The following is a 20,026-nucleotide window of genomic DNA, read 5'->3' on the forward strand; positions in this document are numbered from 1 at the left end:
TGGATGCTTTCAAGAGGTCTTGTGCACAGATTTGCCTAATGTAATGTGTCGTTTGATTTCTTGACTTCTGCCTCTCATGTGCGTTAACTGTGCAACCAAGCAAAATGAAGTCTTTGACAACTTCAGTCTTTTCTCTATTTATCGTGATGTTATTTATTGATCCAGTGCTGAGCATTTTTGTTTTCTTCACATTGAGGTACAATCCATACTGATGGCTGTGGTCTTTGGTCTTCATCAGTCAAGTCTTCTTCGCTTTCAGAAAGCAAGGTTGTGTCATTTGCATCTCACAAGTTGTGAATGAGTCTTCCTCCAATCCTGGTGCCACGTTCATCTTCATATAATGCAGCCTCTCAGACTATTTGCTCAGAAATAAAGACTGAATAACTGTGGTGAAAGAATACAACCTTGGCATACACCGTTCCTGAATTTAAACCATTCAGTAACCCCTTGTTCTGTTCAAACAACTGCCTCTTGGTCTACGTATAGATTCCTCATGAACACAAATAAGTGTTCTGTAATACCCATTCTTCACAGTGTTATCCATAGCTTGTTATGATCCATAGTCTAAAGCCTCTGCACAAGTAAACATCTTTCTGGTATTCACTGTTTTCAGCCAAGATCTATCTGACTTCAACAGTGATATTCCTCGTTTCACATCCTCCTCTGAATCCTACTTGAATTTTTGGTTAAATTAATTTAAAAATTAGCTTCAGCGAAATTTTACTTTCATGTTATATTAATGTTATTGTTCAATGATTTCCATATTCTGATGAAGTCCTTTGTAATGACTAAGACATTGGTCTCACAAAATTGTATCCTGTGATCTCTAGCATCATTTCTATCAACAAGGTCGTATTTTCCAACTATTGATCCTTTATCTTTGTTTCCAAGTTTGGCATTCCAATCACCAGTAATTATTAATACATCTTGATGACATGTTTCATCAATTTCAGAAGAAGTTATTAGAATTCTTCAATGTCACCAACACTGGCTTTAGTGGTTGATATACAAATTTATGGTAGTGTAGTGGTTACAAATTGGGCTGTGAACCTCGAAGTTGGCAGTTCGAAACTACCAGCTTGTCCATGGGAGAAAGATGAGGCTTTCTGCTCCCATGAAGATTTACAGCCTCGGAAACCCTGTACAGGGTCACTATGAGTCGAAACTGACTCCACGGTACATAACAACAACATAATAGTGGTATTAACTAGTCTCCCTTGTAGGCCTATGGATATGATCCTATCATAGACATAGCATGCATGAAGGTTAAGATTTACAACACGTCTTACTGGGGGACACGATTCAATCCATTACAACTACCCAGGGAGGTGTGGTGGCAGAGAGCAAGCACCTTTGTAACCATTCAGGTATTTCATAGCCAACATTCAGACCCAGTTTGCCATTTCCTGAAGGAACATTGCACTCTACTCACTAGTCCCTAAAGCTTACCCTGACAACCTTTGCTTCTCCGTTTGTTTTCTGTAGCACTTACAGTTTTTGGCATGGTTTCCCAGGACTGCCGTAACAAAACCACAGAGTGAGTGGTTTTAAAGAACAAAAGTTTATTGTCTTACAGTCTGGAATCTAGAAGTCCAAATCAGTATGTTGGATAGGCCATGCTGTTTCTCTGTAGGCACTAGGAGAAAATGATTCCTGGTCTCTTTTAGCTTCTGTGTTGTTGTTGTGTGATTGTTAAGTGCCATCAAGTTGGTTTTGACTCATGGTGACCCTAAATATAGGGGGTGGGGGAATAGCCGGCCTGCAGGCCATTTAAGATCTGTGAAATCATTGGGTCTGGCCCTGCCAAAGCAACTGCAATTCCAGCCATCACGTTGCTGTTGTTGAGTCGGTTCTGACCCATAATGACCCTGTATAGGGTTTCCGAGGAGTGGCTGGAGAGCTTGAACCATTGACCTTGCAGTTCAAACAACTTTGCAGTCTAGCGCATTAACCCACAGTGCCATACCAAGACTCCACACCAGGGGTGAGTTAATTAAATGTTTGACCAAATATAGCAGGCTAATTTTTTTGATAATTTTTGTATGGCTAGTGAATGATGTTATCAATTTTGGCAGAAAAAGGTTCTCCACCCCTGCTGTATAGGGTATCTGAGGAATGGCTGGTGAATGTGCACTGCTGACCTTGTGGGTCAAGCTGACCTTGCGGTCGAGTGCTTATCCTACAGCACCACACCTTGGCTTCTAGATGCATCTTCACTTGGCTGTTCTTTTGCCTCTCTGTCTTCTCCTCTTGTGTATGGGTAGCGCTCAGATGGGATTAGATCTCCAATTGGCACAAACAGTTTGCACTCAACTGCTAAAAGTTGGCGGTTCATACCCACCCTGGAAGAAAAGGCCTTGCAGTTTGCTCCTGTCAAGATTACAGCAAGAAAACCCCATGGGACAGTTCTCCTCTGTAACACACGGGGTTGCCATAAACCTGTAACCTTTCAGTCAGAATGGACGCCAAGGCAGTTGACTACAGCAGATGAGATTAGGACCCATCCTACTCCACTGTGACCTCATATTAACATTCCAAACAAGGTCACCTTCACAGCCACAGGAGTTACGGACTAAACCCTATCTTTTGGGGTCACATTCAGTGCATCACAGTGACCTTGTGGTGATGGCTAGGTTTTATGTGTTAGAGTGACTTTCCAGAGAGACACTAAGCTGGATGAAAGCAGCTGGTGTTCCTCTTAGCTCATTCCTTGTTACAGCGCTCATCTCCTCATAAAACCAAACTTAGACCTGCGTGGGCCAGATACCGTTGAGGCTTTGTGGGCCATATGGTCTCTTGGGCAGATAGTCAACTCTGCTTTTGTAGCACAAAAGCAGCATAAACAGCAAATATACACATGGGCATGGCTAGGCTGCATGAAAACTTTATTTATAAAAATGAGCAAAGGACCAAAGTTTGCCAACTTCTGGGCTAAGAGTATGGGGTGCCGAGAGGTGAGTGGCTTAAGGTCCAAGCAAATAACAACAATGAAAAACACTGTTACTGAACAGATTCTGACTCATGATGTGACCGTAGAACAGCTCCAGAGGGTTTTTTTGGCTCTCTTTACACCAGGCCTTTGTTCTGCACTGCCTTTTGGTGGGTTTGAACTGCCGACCTTTAAGCTTCTAGTCAAGCACTAACTGTTGCCTCCATCCAGGGTTCTATGCCCCAAAATGAGACTGTAGAAAAGGCAAGGACCATAGAGGGTCTCCAGGCCATAGGGAGGAGTCTAGGTTGTGAGTGCAAGAAACCAGTTCCTATGGTGTCAGTTCCCACTCAGGTGAGCCCGTGTATGGTGGAGTAGTTTCCAGTGGCTGCATTTTCAGTAGTAGATCTCTAGGCATTTCTTCCCAGACACCTCTGGGTGGACTCGAACCTATACTCATTCAGTTAACAGCTGATTACATTAACTGTGTGCCTCATCCAGGGACTCCTTGAGCAGCCATTAAAGGGTGCCATTCTGGGGATATGGGGATATGCCATGAACGTATTGGTTCCTAAGAAGAGCTTCGTTGTTGTTGTTATGTTCCATGGAGTCGGTTCCGACTCATAGCGACCCTGTCCAGCGTTTCCGAGGCTGTAAGTCTTTACGGGAGCAGAAAGCCTCATCTTTCTGGCACTCTGAATTTGGACTTTTAGCTTCCTCAACTGTGGGGCAATTAATTTGTTTGTTAAAGCCAACCACCTGTGGTATTTCTATTATGCTGGTACCACCGAGTCAGTTCTGATTCATAGGCACCTTATATAGAGTTTTTTCTCACACAGAACAGCTGGTAGTTTTGAACTGCTGACCCTGAGATTAGCAGCCCGATTCCTAACCACTACGCTACCAGACCTCCGTAAGAAAGCTTTATGGAACCTGACTTAGAGGGGAGCACAATTGGAAATTAGCAGAGCCACTCTAGGGTTCACATGGTAATCCCTGCAACAGACAATGGTAACCTGTCAAAACTGTTGGAGGCAGACTCCGTGGCACCTGCCCCTGGTTGAGTATCAGTGGAAAAGAGAAGGAAGGCTGAACCCAGGCTCCAGCTCTGGTGACTGCATATGGCTGCGGTGTTGGTTGGGGATTGTGATGGATATTTGATGATGGATAGAGGCTTTTTTTTCAGCTCCCACAAATGAGATTTTATTTGTGATGACAGTGGCACACCTGAGATCGATTTCAGTTGTATGTGTCGTTGCAGATACATCTTTTTGTTGCTGTTAGGATAATAATTTCCAGTTCAGCATTTTTCAGCATGTACAATTCACTAACAGGCATTACGTTCCTTGGATTATATCGCCATTGCCACTATCCATTTTCAGTTGTTTCTCTCACTGTGAGTTTCCTCTCCCCAGTGGGTAGGATTAGCTTTGTCCTGTAGTGTTCTGTGTGTAGGATTGTGCAGCATCCCACTAGAGTTAGCAGTGGTCCACTCAGGCCGCTGATATGGCATGCTCAATAAACCATTGTATTGTAACTCGCCAATCCTTATTACCAGACCACAAACCAACTGACAATCTAGGAATGTCTGCTAAGCATTTAATTTTGCAGTTTCCACCGAAGACTCCAGGTAAATAGATACAGTAAGCAATAGAAATCGTAATTCTTTACAGCCCTCCTTATTCAGCAAAATCCAGGAAGCATTTACATCCATTTAAGCTGCCCAGAATGCTGTATGCAGAAGCTTGGGTCAGCTGAAGCCAGGCAGTGGTGCCTAGGAAAACAATGCCTGGGTGGCCTCCCCTTTGTTCATTAGAATGATAAGAACATTGTTCCCAACACAGGAATCCCTGCCCAGCCATATACCTCACCCTGCAGTTCCTCCATTTGACATTGGCTTTTGTAGTAGGAGACATAGCAAAGAGCCACAACTCCCATTTCCACTGCAGGCTCTTCTTGACATATTTTAAGCAATTATACAATTGAACAGAGTTCTAAAAAGGCCACCTGGGCTCTAGCTTCCAATTACCCTCATCAATGAGTTCTGGTAGTAATCTAAATTTCTATTAAAAATTGCCCTTTTCTCCCTTAAGTAGCCAATTAATACCTTACCAGCCGGCATGTTCTGTAACTGCCCCAGGCCTATTTCTTAGCAAAGAGGCCATTAACCATCTAACTCACTGGGTTATCTTTGGGTCTCCATGAGTCAGAGTCGACTTGATGGTAGCTGGTTGATTGGTAGCACTTGGGATTGTGTTTTGACACAGTGTCTTTCTGGGAGGCCTCCTTTGACCCAAGGGCAGAAATGTATTAGGGGTGCAGAGGATTTGATGCCTTTTTATCTCTTAGGATGGGAACCTCTGGAAATTCCCAGGGAGACATCTGCCTCATTGTGTCTTATGTTTTGGAATTCTTTTTCTACCACCACCACGCCTTTTGCATTTAACCTTCCAGCGTTGCCCCCTGGCTCTCAGTGGTCCTAGAGCCTTAATTCTGTCTTGGCAGATGGGTCCCACTCTCATTTCCCTCTGGCGGGGGGCCAGCAGCGACTCCTGCTGTGGCCTTGTCTGATGCTGGGCAGGCTGGCAGCTCAGGTTTTTCCATCAGCCTCCGTTCAGTTAATTTTAGAAACTTGAGTTGCCATGGTAATGGTTCAGTGGGGTTTTCGTGGTTCTCTTTTGCTTCAGTCATTTGCCAGTCTGCCCTTTAAATTAAACTTTTCAATGCACATCTAAATTGGGACAGGAGATGTGTTTGGAATAGTGATCCAAAAAGGAGCGCCAAGCCCATGGGAGGTTTGTAAGACATGTAAGTCCAGGGAGCTGTGGGGATGCCCATGGTTTACAATGGTCTAACAGTTCCTTTCCGCTTCCTTGCTTATTGAGAAAAGTGGCTGCAGGTGGGGTAGCGATGAGCCTGGAGGAGTGCTGGGGGGAAATGCCCCCACCCCAGGTCACTCACAAACTCTGACCTCCCAGGGGATTAGGTCTGCAAAGTGTCCATTCTGAATCGTCACCTCTGAGCACAGCCTCAGACAGGAATGAACCAAGGAATCTCCAACCAGACTTGGAGCCTGAATTCCTGGGAAAACTCCTGGGAGGTGGGGAAGTGGTTGTTGTGGTGGTGGTTGTCAATGGGCTGCAGTCATGGCAACCTCAAGTACAACATAACTCCATATTCACAATTATTGGTGTAATCCCGTCCCGTTGTTACTGTGTCTTCCAACTTTAGGGACTCGTCTGTCAGCACGACATTGGCAACAGTCAGTTTTCATCCAGATTTTCATTGGCTGAAATCTTTTTTCCTAGAAGCTTTGCTAAAACCTGTCTACTGTGGATGACTTACTGATCATTGAAATACTCGTGGCATGGCTCGGAGCATCACAGCATAAACCACCACATTGTAACAAACTTACACACAGGTGGGAAGCTTGAGCCTCTACAGTCCTCAGAACTTTGGCCACTCTTCCCAGCTCGTCAGCACTCATAGGCCCTTTACACATTCAGCGTGAAGGGAGGAACCGACAGCTACAGTCTCACTGTCGGTTCACTAGGCTCAAATTTAAAACAGTAGTCTTTAGTATTACTTAGTATTTTGTATCTTTCATATTAACTCTATAGTTACAGGGTTTAATTTTTGATTCTACATAGGAGACTTTGAGAGGTCACTCCTGTGGCCAAACTGAGATGCTGACCCCGCCAATCAAACTCCCAAACCTGTGCTAACCATATGCAACACTGTCTTTGGAATTGCTGCTACCTAGCCTCATTCATAGAATCCTGGACTGCTAACCATAAGGTTGGCTGTTCAAATCCACTAGCCACCCCTTGGGAAACCCTACACAAGTCGCCATGAGTCGGAACCAACTCGACAACACTTAGCATCAACAACAGCCTCACCCATACTGCACTGTTCTGCCATATGTGAATACGCCTAAACTCCAATCCAGTTACTGTTAACTCGATTTCATGTACTGGGGGACCCCCATGTATGTCAGAGTGGAACTGTGCACCCTGGGGTTTTCAGTGGCTGACTTTTCAGACGTGGCCAAGTGCTTCTGGTCAGAGTAACAAGAAGCTGAGACCAAGGCCTCACTAGAAAGGGTTTAGAGTGCCCCTTTCCACTGGCCTCAGCAGGTGTTTCCTGGAGACATGGCAGTGAAGAAGCAGATTATGGCTTTGCCCTGGGGAAGTTACATTGCATTGGGAAAGAGAGACAAGGAAATGGGGCTGCATGGCACAACAGTAGGCAGTGATGAGCGCGGAGGTGGTGGAAGTGATGGAGGTGAGAAGCACCAGCCAGCCCTCAGCTCACAGTGACCCAAGACTTCGGTGGGTCAGATAGGTGCCCAACAGAAGAGCTTACTGAGCAAGGGCACAGCAAAGGCAAAGGCCCCAAAGCAGGCACACACCCACACACAGTTGTGCTCGGGCACCCCAGAAAAAATTCGAGTGTGTCTGCAGGAGATGAAACTGAACCAGGGCAGGAATGGAGGCTAGAGTAGGAATCAGGCAAGATGACTAGGTGCTTGTAAATCCTGGTGAGTTCCTGGGTTGTGCAAATGATTAGCACACTAGACTGCTAACTGAAAGATTAGAAGGTTAGAATCAACACAAAAGGCCTGGGGGTCTACTTTTAAAAAAAAACAACAGCCAACGAGAACCCTGTTTCCAGAATACACTAGAGTTCTGTGATACACAGGGGGTCGTCAGGAGTCAGGTGTGCATTGACAGCCACGATTGGACTGTGGACTTGATACTGAGAAAATGAGAAGCTGCATTTTGAGCAGAAGAGTGATGTGACTGGATTTATGTTTTAAAGGCAGGAAGGCGCTCTGGTAGCGTAGTGATTACAAATCGGACTGCTAACCTCAGGGTCAGCAGTTCGAAACTACCAGTTCCGTGGGAGAAAGAGGAGGCTTTCTGATCCCATAAAGATTTACAGGCTCTGAAACCCTGTTTAGGGTCGCTATGAGTCAGAACCAACTCCAAGGCACATAACAACAACAACATAGAAAGCAGGGAGTCCTGATGTGGCACTGAGGGTTAATGCACTGGACTGCAAAGTCAGTTTGAACCCCAAGGTCGACAGTTCAAGCTCACCAGCTGCTCCTAGAACACCCTATACAGGGTTGCTGTGGGTCAGAACAGACTCAATAGCACTTAACAACAACAAGCAATAGAGAAAGCAGGGAGCCCTGGTGTGGCGCTGTGGGATAATGCACTGGACTGTAAGGTCAGTTTGAACCACAAGGTCGGCAGTTCAAACTCACCAGCTGCTCCTTGGAAACCCTGCTATCTAGGGTCGCTATGAGTCGGAACCAACTCTACAGCACTTAACATAGAAAGCAGAGTGGAGCCGGATACCTGGTGTCGAGTCCAGGCAGAGGTGGTGGTGACTGGGAAGTGGTGGTAGTGTTGGAGCTGTGGCATGGGTACTAGGACCAGAGACCGGTCAGGGCCTGATAAGCAGAGTCCTGATTGGGGTCCAGTATGGAGTGTCTTGTGTCCCCTTGTCCTTGTGTCTCGGGGACCAGTGGCAAACCAGAACCCTTTCCTCCGGGATTCAGGGGTCATGTGGTTGTGTTCCGATATTCCAAAATCACAAGCAGCTGTGAGTTTGTTCATGGTCAGTAAAGGCCCCTTGGGAGCCTGCTTACCATGCTTCTGTTATCAGCCCTCTCCCTAAATGATTCAAAAGTTTGCTGTGTGTGGAGGCCCTGAGCGTGCGTACTCAGCAGTTCCTGGGTAATAAGGTTTAACAGGCAGAAGTAACCCGATGAACTGATTATGCAGGTGCCCTGACGACCAGACCCTGGCAACCCTGGACTCCTGGCCAATGTGAACAGACTCAGTTCTTGTCAGAAATGAAGACTGTTCTTCCCTCCTGGAACTGGCTGCCCAGTCTGGACACTGCTCCTGAGTGTCCGGCTTTAGTTGAGACTGTCCTGCTAAACCTTCACCTGGGGTGGACCCAGGAGGCCGGGTTACTGTAACACAGGGCAGGGAGGGACCTCAAATCATCCCTTTTCAACGTCAGCCCCTGCAACCACAAGGCTTCTTCCAACAACATACACAGTGGCCAGGAATACTGGTGTCTGATTTGTGAATAGCCAGTTTCCACAATGTCGGAATGTACTTATTTGGATTATGATGTGTGTTCTTTCCAACTCAGTGTAGCACCAAGGCTGATGAGATAACATGTCCTAACATGAAGCTGTGCACATTTGGTCCAGTGAAGGCCCTGAGAAGTCTTTAATAGTTAATAACTAAGGTTTGCCTAGGGCTTACTGTGTGCCAGACACTGTCTAAACCATCTTAGAGACATCTTTCAAGCTGCAAAACAACCCTGTGAGGTGGTCTCTGTTAGTATCCTGTTTTACAGAAGAGGCTACTGAGGCACAGAGAGGTAAAGTAACATATCCTAGGGCACACAGCTAATGAGCAACAAAACTAAGGTTTGAGCCCAGCCACTTTGGCTCCAGAGCCCACACTCTAAACAGCTAAGAAAAGGATTTAATTTGTGTCATCCAGTTTTTCCTCACCCTTGTTTCACCAACATACTCTTTCCCATGAAATACCTCATGTCGTCTCATAAAAGACACAGTGGAATATATTGATCAAAGTCTAGTCTCTTTTGGTGTTACCGAGAGGGCCCTATTGCAAGAGGGGTAAGATGAGACAGCCAGTGGCTAGGAGTAATGTTCAGAGGAGAAGGGAAGCAGAGAGAAAGAACTGCCTGGCACAGTAGGATGGTTTCTGATTCTCAGACTCAGACTTAAATTAAATATTGTGTAGTATTCAGTAAGTCACTGCAAAATATGTTGCACCATCCATGCCTCCCACAACCCTCTCTACTCAGTAGGGTTTAGTAATCTGTTGCATTGGCCACAGACAACTCAGACACCATATTCACAATTATGGGGTTTAATAGGGAAGTTACCAGGTTACAGTTCAGGATCAGAAATGCTCAGGGTACCAGTTAACTAAATAATGCCCACAGGACACACTGCTCCACCATAGGTATGCAGCCCTAGCTCTGTGGGTCAGCACCTCTCTCTGTAAGCAAGCTTCCTGCCCAGAGCCACTCAGCTTTACTTGCTCCACGAGCTGGGATCCTGATGTGGCCCTGTGGGTTCATGCGCTGGACTGCAAAGTCAGCTTGAACCGTAAGGCCGACAGTGCAGGCTCACCAGCTACTCCTTGAAACACTATACAGGGTCTGCTGTGAGTCGGAACAACAACAACAACAACATTCCAGGGATCAGCAGACTACAGCCAGCAGGTCAAATCCAGTCTGCTGCCAGTTTTTACAAATAAAGTCATGCTTATTTACTTAGGTATTGTCTACCAGTGCTTTCAGGCTAAAAAGCAGGTTGACCCAAACCATATGACTCACAAAACAAATCATTACTATCTGGCTCTTTTATAGATAAGTTGGCCAACCTTAGGTCTACAGACTGTTAACTATGTTTTATTCTAGTAGACTTATACTACTTTGAACATTTCCATATTACATTAATTTTCATAATTTGTTCCAGTCTGTTAGTTCAAGTTGAAAGGAAAAAAGACATGCAGGACTCAAGCTGATTTCAAGATTTACTATAAAATTATAGTTATCGGCACAGGATAGGAATGTAGATCAATCAAACAGAATAGAGAGTCGAGAAATAGACCCAGACTACTATGGTCAAATTGATTTTCAACAGATGCCATGGTAATTCAATAAGAAAAAATAGACTTTTCACAGACAGCGCTAGAATAATTTGATGTCCAAATGGAGAGAAAGAAGAGCCTCTACCTTTAATTGTACTATGAGCAAGAATTACCTTGTAGTGGGTTATAAATGGGAAGGTCAGAGCCAAAGCTGTAAAACTCATACCTTGGTTGTTAAGTGCCATTGAGTCTGTTCCAACTCACAATGACCCTGTATAGGGTTTCCAAGGAGCAGCTGGTGGGTTTGAACCACCAGCTGTTTGGTTAGTAGTTCAGTGCTTATCCTACAGTACCACACCAGGACTCTGTAACTTGGACTAGGCAAAGATTATTGGATAGAAGAAAAAAAGCATAAACCATAAAAGAAAGAACTTTATAAAAATTGAAGACAAAGTTATTAACTAGAAGAATGTATATGCTAAACACATTTCTGTTAAAGGAACTTGCAAAGGAGGGCTCTTAATACTCAACAGTAAGAAGTTAAAAAAAAAATTCAATTTAGAAATAGGCAAAATATTTGGAAAAAAACAACAATAAAAACAATTCACTAAAGAAGATATGCAGATATTAAGAAGATATGGAAGTCCTGGTGTGCCATTGTAGGATAAGCACTGGGCTGCTAATGGCAAGGTTGGCAGTTCAAACCCACCAGCCACTTCTTGGAAAATCCCATATGGAGTCACTATGAGTTGGAACTGACTCAATGGTACACAACAAGGTGCAAGGTTGTTGTTAGGTACCATCGAGTCAGTTCCAACTCAAGTGACCCCTATGTCCAACAGAATGAAACGCTACCCTACCCGGCCCTGCTCCATCCTTACAATTGTTATGTTTGAGCCCATTGTTGGTGCCACTATATTGGTACGATCTTGTTAAAGGTCTCCCTTTTTTTCTCCGCTGGGCCTCCACTTTTCCTCTTTTCCAAGCATGATGTCTTTCTCCAAGGACTGGTCCCTCCGGACAATGTGTCCAAAGTATGAAAGACCAACTCTAGCCATCCTTGATTCTAAAGAGCATCCATCCTAGCTGTACTTTTTCCAAGACAGATTTGTTTGTTCTTCTGGAAGTTCATGAAACTTTGAAGGTTGTTTTCCAGTATCACAATTCAAATACATCGATTTTTCTACAGTCTTCCCTATTCGTTGTCTAACTTTCATATGCATATGAGGTGATTGAAAATACTCAGACTTAGGTTAGGTAAACCTTACTCCTCAAACTAACATCTTTGTTCTTGAACACTTTAAAAGAGGTCTTTTGCAGCTTGTTTGCCATATATAGTACATCACTTGATTTCTTGACTACTGCTTCCATAAACATTGATGGTTGTTGTTGTTACGTGCCATCGAGTCAGTACCGACTCATAGCAACCTTATGCACAGCAGAACGAAACACTGCCCGATCCTGGGCCAACCTCACTATTGTTGCTACACTTGAGTCCATCGATGCTGCTATTTGACCAGTCCATCTCGTTGGGGGTCTTCCTCTTTATCTCTGACCCTCCACCTTACCAAACATATCCTTTTCCAGCAACTGGTCCCTCCTGACAGTATGTCCGATGTATGAGAGACAAAGTTTGACCATCCTAGCCTCCAAGGAGCACTCTGGCTGCATTTCTTCCAACACAGATCTGTTTGTTCTTTTGGCAGCCCGTGGCACTATCAATATTCTCCTCCAACACCATAACTCAATGTATCAATTCTTCTACGGTCTTTCTTATTTACTGTCCAGCTTTCACATGCATATGAGGTTATTGAAAATACCATGGCTTGGGACATTGGATGGTAGGTCCAAGCAAAATGAAGTCTTGACAACTTCAAACTTTTCCCCATTTATCATGATGTTATTTATTCATCAGTTGCTAGGATTTTAGTTTTCTTTACATTCAGGTGCAATCCATCCTGAAGTCTGCAATCTTTGCTTTTCATTAGTATTTAAGTCCTCTTCACTTTTAGCAAGCACGGTTGTGTTATCTGCATATCACAGGTTATTAATGAGTCTTCCTCCGATCCAATCCTGATAACACGTTCTTCTTCAAATAACCCAGCTTCTCAAGAGTATTTGCTCACCAAACAACTCTGGTGAAGGGATATAGCCCTGGCATACACATTTCCTGATTTTAAAACTATTCAGTATCTCCTTGTTCTGTTCAATTTATGTACAGGTTCCTTATGAGCACAATTAAGTGTTCTGGAATACTCATTCTTTGCAGTGTTATCCATAGTTTGTTATGATCCATGCACCAAGTGTCTTTGTATAGTCAATAAAGCACAAGTAAACATCTTTCCTTTATTCTTTGCTTTCAGCCAAGACCCATCTGACATATGAATTAATAGCCTTCATTTCACATCCTTTTCTAAATCTGAGTTGAATTTCTGGCAGCTCTGTGTCAATGTATTGCTACAATCATTTTTGAGTTATCTTCAGCAAAATTTTACTTGCATGTGGTTTTATTAATGATAGTGTTCAATTATTTCTATATTTTATTGGGTCACCTTTCTATGGAATGGACACAATTATGAGTCTTTTCCAGTGCTGCATCAGTTTATGAAAAGATTTCCATTTGTATTCTGTCAATTCCTGGAGCATTAGATATGTATTGTCAACCTCCTCCTTCCACTCCAGGTGTATACCAGTTTACTGTCCCAGCAGCCATGCATGAATAAATATGCTTGTTTTCCCAGGATCCAACCAGCAACATGTAAAATCAGACTTTGCTTTTGCCAATCCCATGAGAAAGATGGTATCCTGTAGGAAGTTTCATTTGCATCTGGACAAGGAATTCTCTGGAAGAAAAGGCACATCAAGTCACAAGTGTCAGCTGTTTTAGTCCCTTTGTTAGCACTGACTGACACCTCTCTGCACTCTTCCACAAAACACTTGGCTGCCACCTGTTAGAAAACTGTCCTCATGGTCACACAAGTCTACAATGACGTTGAGGCAAAGAGTGTACAAAACCCAGCCCTTCTCCCCAACTGGCTCCAGAGGTGCTGGGTTGAAATCAGATTGTAAGGAGCGAATGCAGTGGAAGAGACAGGTACAGGACAGGAAGTCCAGCTGCTTGATGGGAGCACAAGGACTGTCAGTTGAGGGACAGCCAGAATAAATGGAAACTTCATTATCTGTGGATTATGTGCTTGGAACTGAGGTCCCAGACAACTCCGGCACTGGTAATTTAGCCAGGAGGCTCATTAAGCTCTTGAGGAAAGTGAGCCTAGAGAATGAATTAATACAAGATGACATTTTACACAGAGTCAGAATGAGACCAGGCACCGCTTAGTTATGTAACATCACAATTCCTCGCGCGAATGTGACCCACCGCACCTCTCCTGCCAGATCGGAATGGGAAGATCAAAGAGAGCTTGTTTTCAGAGACACAGCGAGGTCATGAAGACTCCATATTCCATTCATGTTAAAGGGCTTCCACGTGTATGCTTAAAACCTCGAGTGGTTACCCAGAAGTTTGGGTTTTAAAAACACTGGCCTGACTTGTTTTCGGTGTGGAAATTTAGCCACTTTCTTCCTTGAAGAAACATTTTCTCCCTGGAAAAGAGCTGAGTCCATCTTGATGATCTGTCCACCCTCTACCCACCTCCAGCCCCTAACGGGAGCTCCCAGCTTCTGCAACTTTAGAGAAGCTGGTGATGGAAGCGGTCAGAATGTGGACTCTGAGAGCAAGCACTGGTGTTGGGGCATCGACTCCCAACTAGTGGTGCCTTTGTGTGCAACACAACCAAACTCTGACCAGTTTTGCACACCCATGATCACTTGTGGATCCAGCCATTGTGCTCTTTGGGATTCCCGTTGGCTGGTTTTTCTACAGTAAATTGCCAGAACTTTCTTCCCAGTCCATTTGAGTCTCAAAGCTCTATGTTGTTGTTAGGGACCATCGAGTCCATTTTTAACTCATAGTGAGTGTGACAGAATAGAGCTTCCCCAAAGGGTTTTCTGGAGTCCTGGTGTGGCGCTGTGGGCTAATGTGCAAAGTCATTTGAACCATAAGGTTGGAAGTTAAAGCTCACCAGTCACTCCTCGGAAACCCTGTATAGGGTCACGATGAATCGGAACCTTCACGATGGCACTTAACAACAATAAGGTTTTCTAGATTGTAATCTTTATAGGATCAGATAGCAGGTTTTTCTCCCATAGAGCCACTGGGTGAGTTTGAATCAGCAAGTCCTTTAGCGACCACTGGAGCGCTCTCCTGCTGTACCACCAAGGTTCATTTTCCACAGCGTTGTTCTTGGTAAGTCTGTTCTGACTCATTACAACCCACAAACCTCCATGGACAGTTAGGTGGCGTGTACACATGAAGGTGCCTGAGTCTCCCACTTATTGTTCAGTGTCGTCGAGTCGATTCCAACTCAGCAACCCTGTATAGGGTTTCCAAGGAGTGGCTGGTGAGTTTGAACTGCCAACCTTGCGGTTCAAACCAACCTTGCAGTCCAGTGCATTATCCTACAGCGCCACACTAGAGCCTCCCATGTGGAGGGTGAGAATTCTACCACTGCATCACTACTTCTCTCAAGAAACAGCATTAACCGCGTGCTAACCTTTGAAAGGAGCTCTGGCAGCATAGTGGTTATGAATCTTGTTGCTAACCTCAAAGTCGGCAGTTTGAAACTACCAGCTGTTCCGTGGGAGAAAGATGAGGCTTTCTGCTCCCATAAAGATTTGCAGCCTTGGAAACCCTGTGCAGGGTCACTGTGAGTCAAAACCGACTCCACAGTACTTAACACCAATCCTGTGCTCAGCTCTTTTCATACCAGGGTAGGACAAAAAGTATTGCTACTAAGGTTCCAGTTCATACATGCACGAGCTTATTCCAAACAAAACATGTTTCAACATGTCTCTGCCATCAGAATGACTGCAGACAAGTGCTGTTGGTAATACACGTGTCTACATCTCGTTGTTGTTTCTGGAATCCTGGTGTGGCGCTGTGGGCTAATGTGCAAAGTACCATTGAGTCAGTTCTGATTCATAGGGAACCCTGTAAAGGGTTTCTGAGGAGCGACTGGTGGGTTTGAACTGCTGCCTTTGTGGTTCATACTGACTTTTTAGTTCAGTGCTGACCCTACACTACCACACCAGGACACCATCTCATTGGTGGCTGTGTGCCTTGGAGTTGGTTCTGACTCATAGCGACCCTGTACAGGGTTTCCGAAGCTATAAATCTTTACAGGAGCAGAAAGCTTCATCTGTCTCCCATGGAACAGCTGGTAGTTTCAAACTGCTGACTGTGAGGTTCGCAGCCCAACTTGTAACCGCTACGCTACCAGAGCTCCTTGAGGGAGTTGTTAAGAAGTAAGTAAGTGTGATAAACCACACAAAACAAAACCCACTGTCATCATGCCCATTCCAGCTCATGTTGTTGTTTGTTGTTAAATGCCGTCGAGTCGGTTCCAACTCATGGCGACCCTGTATAGGGTTATCCAGGGAGCAGCTGGTGTGTTTGAACTACTGACTTTACAGTTCAAACAGAACTTGCGGTCCACTGCTTGTCCTACAGCGCCATACCAGGACTCCAAATCCTAGCAACCCTGTATAGGGTTTCTGACACTATATATCTTTACAGGAGAGACAACCTCATCTTTTTCTTGTGGAGTAGCAGATGGGTTTGAAATGCTGAACTGGTTTGTGGTTAACAGCCCAGCATTTATCCCACAGCACCATTAGAGTTTAAATGTGATAAAGAATACGTGTTTTGAGTATCTAACACACACTTACACAACACAATGTGTCAGCCACTCTTCTGTGTGCTTAAGAATTATTGGTTCATTTCATATTTACAACAGCCCAATGAGAGTGAGGACTGTTATCATCCCCATTTTACAGATTTAAAAAATTGCAGCACAGAGAGGTTAAGCACTCTCCAAAGGGCACACAGCATGTAAGTTGAGGTGCTGGAATTTGAACCCACACTGACAACAGAGCCCATGCTTTTAGCCTGTGCTGTGCTGGCTCTTTGTGGATGCTTAGCACGGGACCTGGCATAAAATAAGCACTCTGTAGATGTAGGGAATGTACAGCTTTTCAGCTCTGTTCTATGATAAATTTCCAATGCAAGACTGATTTCTGTTACAAATTATCATTCATATAGACCATGACTGACTATTTCATTTGAATCAACTTTGTTAAAGCATAATGTATATACTATAAAAGTACCTATTTCAACAGTAGACTTTAATGATTTTTAGTAAATTTACCTATTTGCCACTATCACCACCTTCCAGTTTTCAAGCTTTGTCATCATCTCAGGAAAATCTCCCATGCTCAATCCCCAATATGCTCCCAGCCCCAGGCAGCCACCGATCTACTTCCTGTCTCAGTCAATTTGCCTCATCTGGAAATTTCTTATAAACAGAATCATGCATACATACATCGTGTTGGACTTTTTTTCACAGATCATAATGTTTTCAGGGTTCGTCCATGTTGTAGCATAGATCCGTACTTTGTTCCTTTTTCTTGCTTAATAATAGTCAATTGTATGGATATCTCCCATTTTGTTTCACTGTTTACCCCTTGCTAGACATTTGGGTTGTTCCTACATTTTGGCTATCCTGAATATCGCTGCAGTGAACATTTGCATGCAAACCCTGGGGCTGACTTCTATGCTGAAGGAGGGACCCAGTTGGTAATGGTCCCTCCTTCCCTCTCCCCTCTCACTTCCACAGAACCGGGCAGCGGGCAGGTGTTTGTGACGTCCGAGAACCAGCTCGTGTATTACCCCAGCATCACCTACGCCATCATCGGGAGCTCTGTCATCTTTGTGCTGGTGGTGGCTCTGCTGGCATTGGTCTTGCATCACCAGCGGAAGCGGAACAACCTCATGACGCTCCCTGTGCACCGGCTGCAGCACCCTGTACTGCTCTCCCGACTGGTGGTCCTGGACCACCCCCACCACTGCAACGTTACCTACAACGTCAACAATGGCATCCAGTATGTGGCCAGCCAGGCGGAGCAGAATGCTTCGGAAGTGGGCTCCCCTCCCTCTTACTCAGAGGCACTGCTGGATCAGAGGTGTGTGCTAGCTGGAAAAACTTGGGGGTCGCCCAGTTGAGGGTCATACCACATACACCTGGACTTCTGGGTCTCAGGTGTGTGTAGTATTTTAACTGCTGTAGGCAGCCTGACATTTTGCATTTCCTGAGTCCTTGCAGAACACTTCACAGGCCTCATGTCATTGAATCTCTCCAGTGACACATGCAGAGAGGTTCTGTATTTGCTGCGATTTTACAGACTTGGACAGTGAGGCTCTTGGGAACTTGCTTAAGCAGTATAGTTAGGGGACTGGCCAATTCCAAGCCCTGCTCCTGCCCAGTTACTTCAGAGCAGTGCCCAGTACACAGTAGAGATTTGGTCCATGTTTGTTGAATGAATGTTTGATGAATAACTGAGTGACCAAGTAAGGCCCTTACCTTTGCTGGCTTCATCTATAAACTTAGAGGAGGGAGGACAGAGTGCTCTCTAACTCTTGTAAACAATGGAATCCTCATTACAAATGGAAGTGTACAAGAAAACCCCACTCTATAAAGCCAGAAAAGCAGAATTCTGTAGACAATGAAGACCCTGAATCCAACCTGTCTAGCACCCCACCCCTCCACGTATAACCTCCTAAGTACCACCCAAATAACCCTGGGAAGGCCCTGGCCTGGAGTTCTTTGAGTCCCTTCTGGGTCTAAGATTCCCATGGTCTGTCTTTCAGGACCCCAGATCTGATCTTTCATCCCCTGAGCCCAGGACGTACTGTGTGTGACGTTAGATACCTTGCAAGCCATGTTCCTGGTCAACTGACCTCTTAATTGACCCTCCCCAGTGGGCAGCTCTTGCATTATTTAATCTTCATTCGCTTTTCTTCTTAGAAGATAAAGCTTTGGGGGGATATGGGGTATATCCTCAAGATACCGTTGCAAAATAAACCTGTAATAGTGCGGAACCTCACTCACTTAATAATGTTCCAATTCATGCCCTGTTCATTTGGATCATTCTGTATAGAGAAAGCTGGCCCTGGAAACGTAATAACATGTTTCAAATTCCAGCCCTGCTGCTTGCTTGCTACTTGTGATGCTGAGCAAGTCATTCAGTGTCCTGTGCCTCAGTTTCCTGATCAGTAAAATGGACATAAAAATACTGTCTACCTCATGGTTTTCTTGTGAACATTAAATAAGGTAATGAACTTAAATTACTTAACATGGTGCCTGAATTGTAGTATGGCTTGAGTAAATGAGAGCTCTAAAAAAAAATGACTTTTTCTGTTAAATTATTTCATTCCCAACAAGGTATTATTATCCCCATTTACAGATAAGGAAACTGAGGTGCTAAGAGGATGTCCTTTCACCCAAGTGCACATAACCAGGAAGAGTTGGGTTCCATTCTGTAGACCCTTCAGAGGCTCAGATGAAACACTGAGGGAGTCACTTGGCAGCCTCCTTACAGGCCCACACAAAGCCTGTGGTTTGGGCGCTGCCCAGCCAACACTAGCCAGCCAGAGCACATGACATTTCACTCCCTTTGTTTTGTTCAAACCACCAGCTTTCCTATCCTTGAATTGGCATTGCACTTGGAGAGAGAAATCTCATTTCTCTTTTGAAGCATCAACTCTGGAACAGACTGAAATTGGCTTTGGTTCCACATGGTCTGTCTCACCTCAGCTCTAATGCCTTCTCCTCCCACCCCAACTTCTTTCTCTCTTGCAGACCTGCGTGGTATGATCTTCCTCCTCCACCCTACTCTTCCGACACTGAGTCTCTGAACCAGGCTGACCTGCCCCCCTACCGCTCCCGCTCAGGGAGTGCCAATAGTGCCAGCTCCCAGGAGGCCAGCAGTCTCCTAAGCACGGAAGATACCAGCCACAGCCCAGGGCAGCCTGGGCCTCCAGAGGGCGCTGCTGAGCCCAGGGACTCTCTGCTCAGCCAGAGCACGGAAGAAGTATAAAAGCCAGCTATTCCAAAGTTCATATGAGTTAATCTGCTGTGACTTGTTGCCAGGCCAACAATGGGTGCTTGTGGGGGGCTCTTTGGGGGTGATTCAAGGAGAGGTTTGGGATGTCAGCTGTCTGTCCATTTTCCCCTCCACCAGATGCCAATTCATTGGAGGGTGACTTGGCATTTTTCTGGACTGTCCGCTGACATCTCTGCTGTGCATCTGTCCCACGAGGCCACTGTTTCTTCAGGGCCCAGACCACATCCTCCCTCTTCCCATCATTCTTCTGTTACAATTGGCATCCTGAGTGGGAGTCATAAATTTGCAGGCAGAAGGATAAACAGTATTACTAAGCATTCTTTGAGAAAGCAGTGTTTCTGCACCATCTCACATGTCCAGAAGGACAGTAGGCACTGGACCCAGTCAGTCCCTCCTGGATTGGCCAGCCCTGCTACAAGGCCAC

At 45.0% G+C, this 20,026-nt stretch overlaps 1 protein-coding gene across 1 annotated transcript in view; it reads left to right on the forward strand.

Moving 5' to 3' along the window:
- The window catches only part of LDLRAD3 (low density lipoprotein receptor class A domain containing 3), a 333,665-nt gene extending 314,090 nt beyond the window's left edge, over positions 1-19,575 (forward strand). The window contains exons 5-6 of the mRNA XM_006864896.1: positions 17,316-17,661; positions 19,338-19,575. Of these exons, the coding sequence (XP_006864958.1) occupies positions 17,316-17,661; positions 19,338-19,575 (584 nt within the window). The remainder of the gene's footprint in view (positions 1-17,315; positions 17,662-19,337) is intronic.
- Positions 19,576-20,026: the final 451 nt, after the last annotated feature.

This window comes from Chrysochloris asiatica, unplaced genomic scaffold (genome assembly GCF_000296735.1).
Source record: "Chrysochloris asiatica unplaced genomic scaffold, ChrAsi1.0 scaffold00072, whole genome shotgun sequence".
Taxonomy (NCBI): domain Eukaryota; kingdom Metazoa; phylum Chordata; class Mammalia; order Afrosoricida; family Chrysochloridae; genus Chrysochloris; species Chrysochloris asiatica.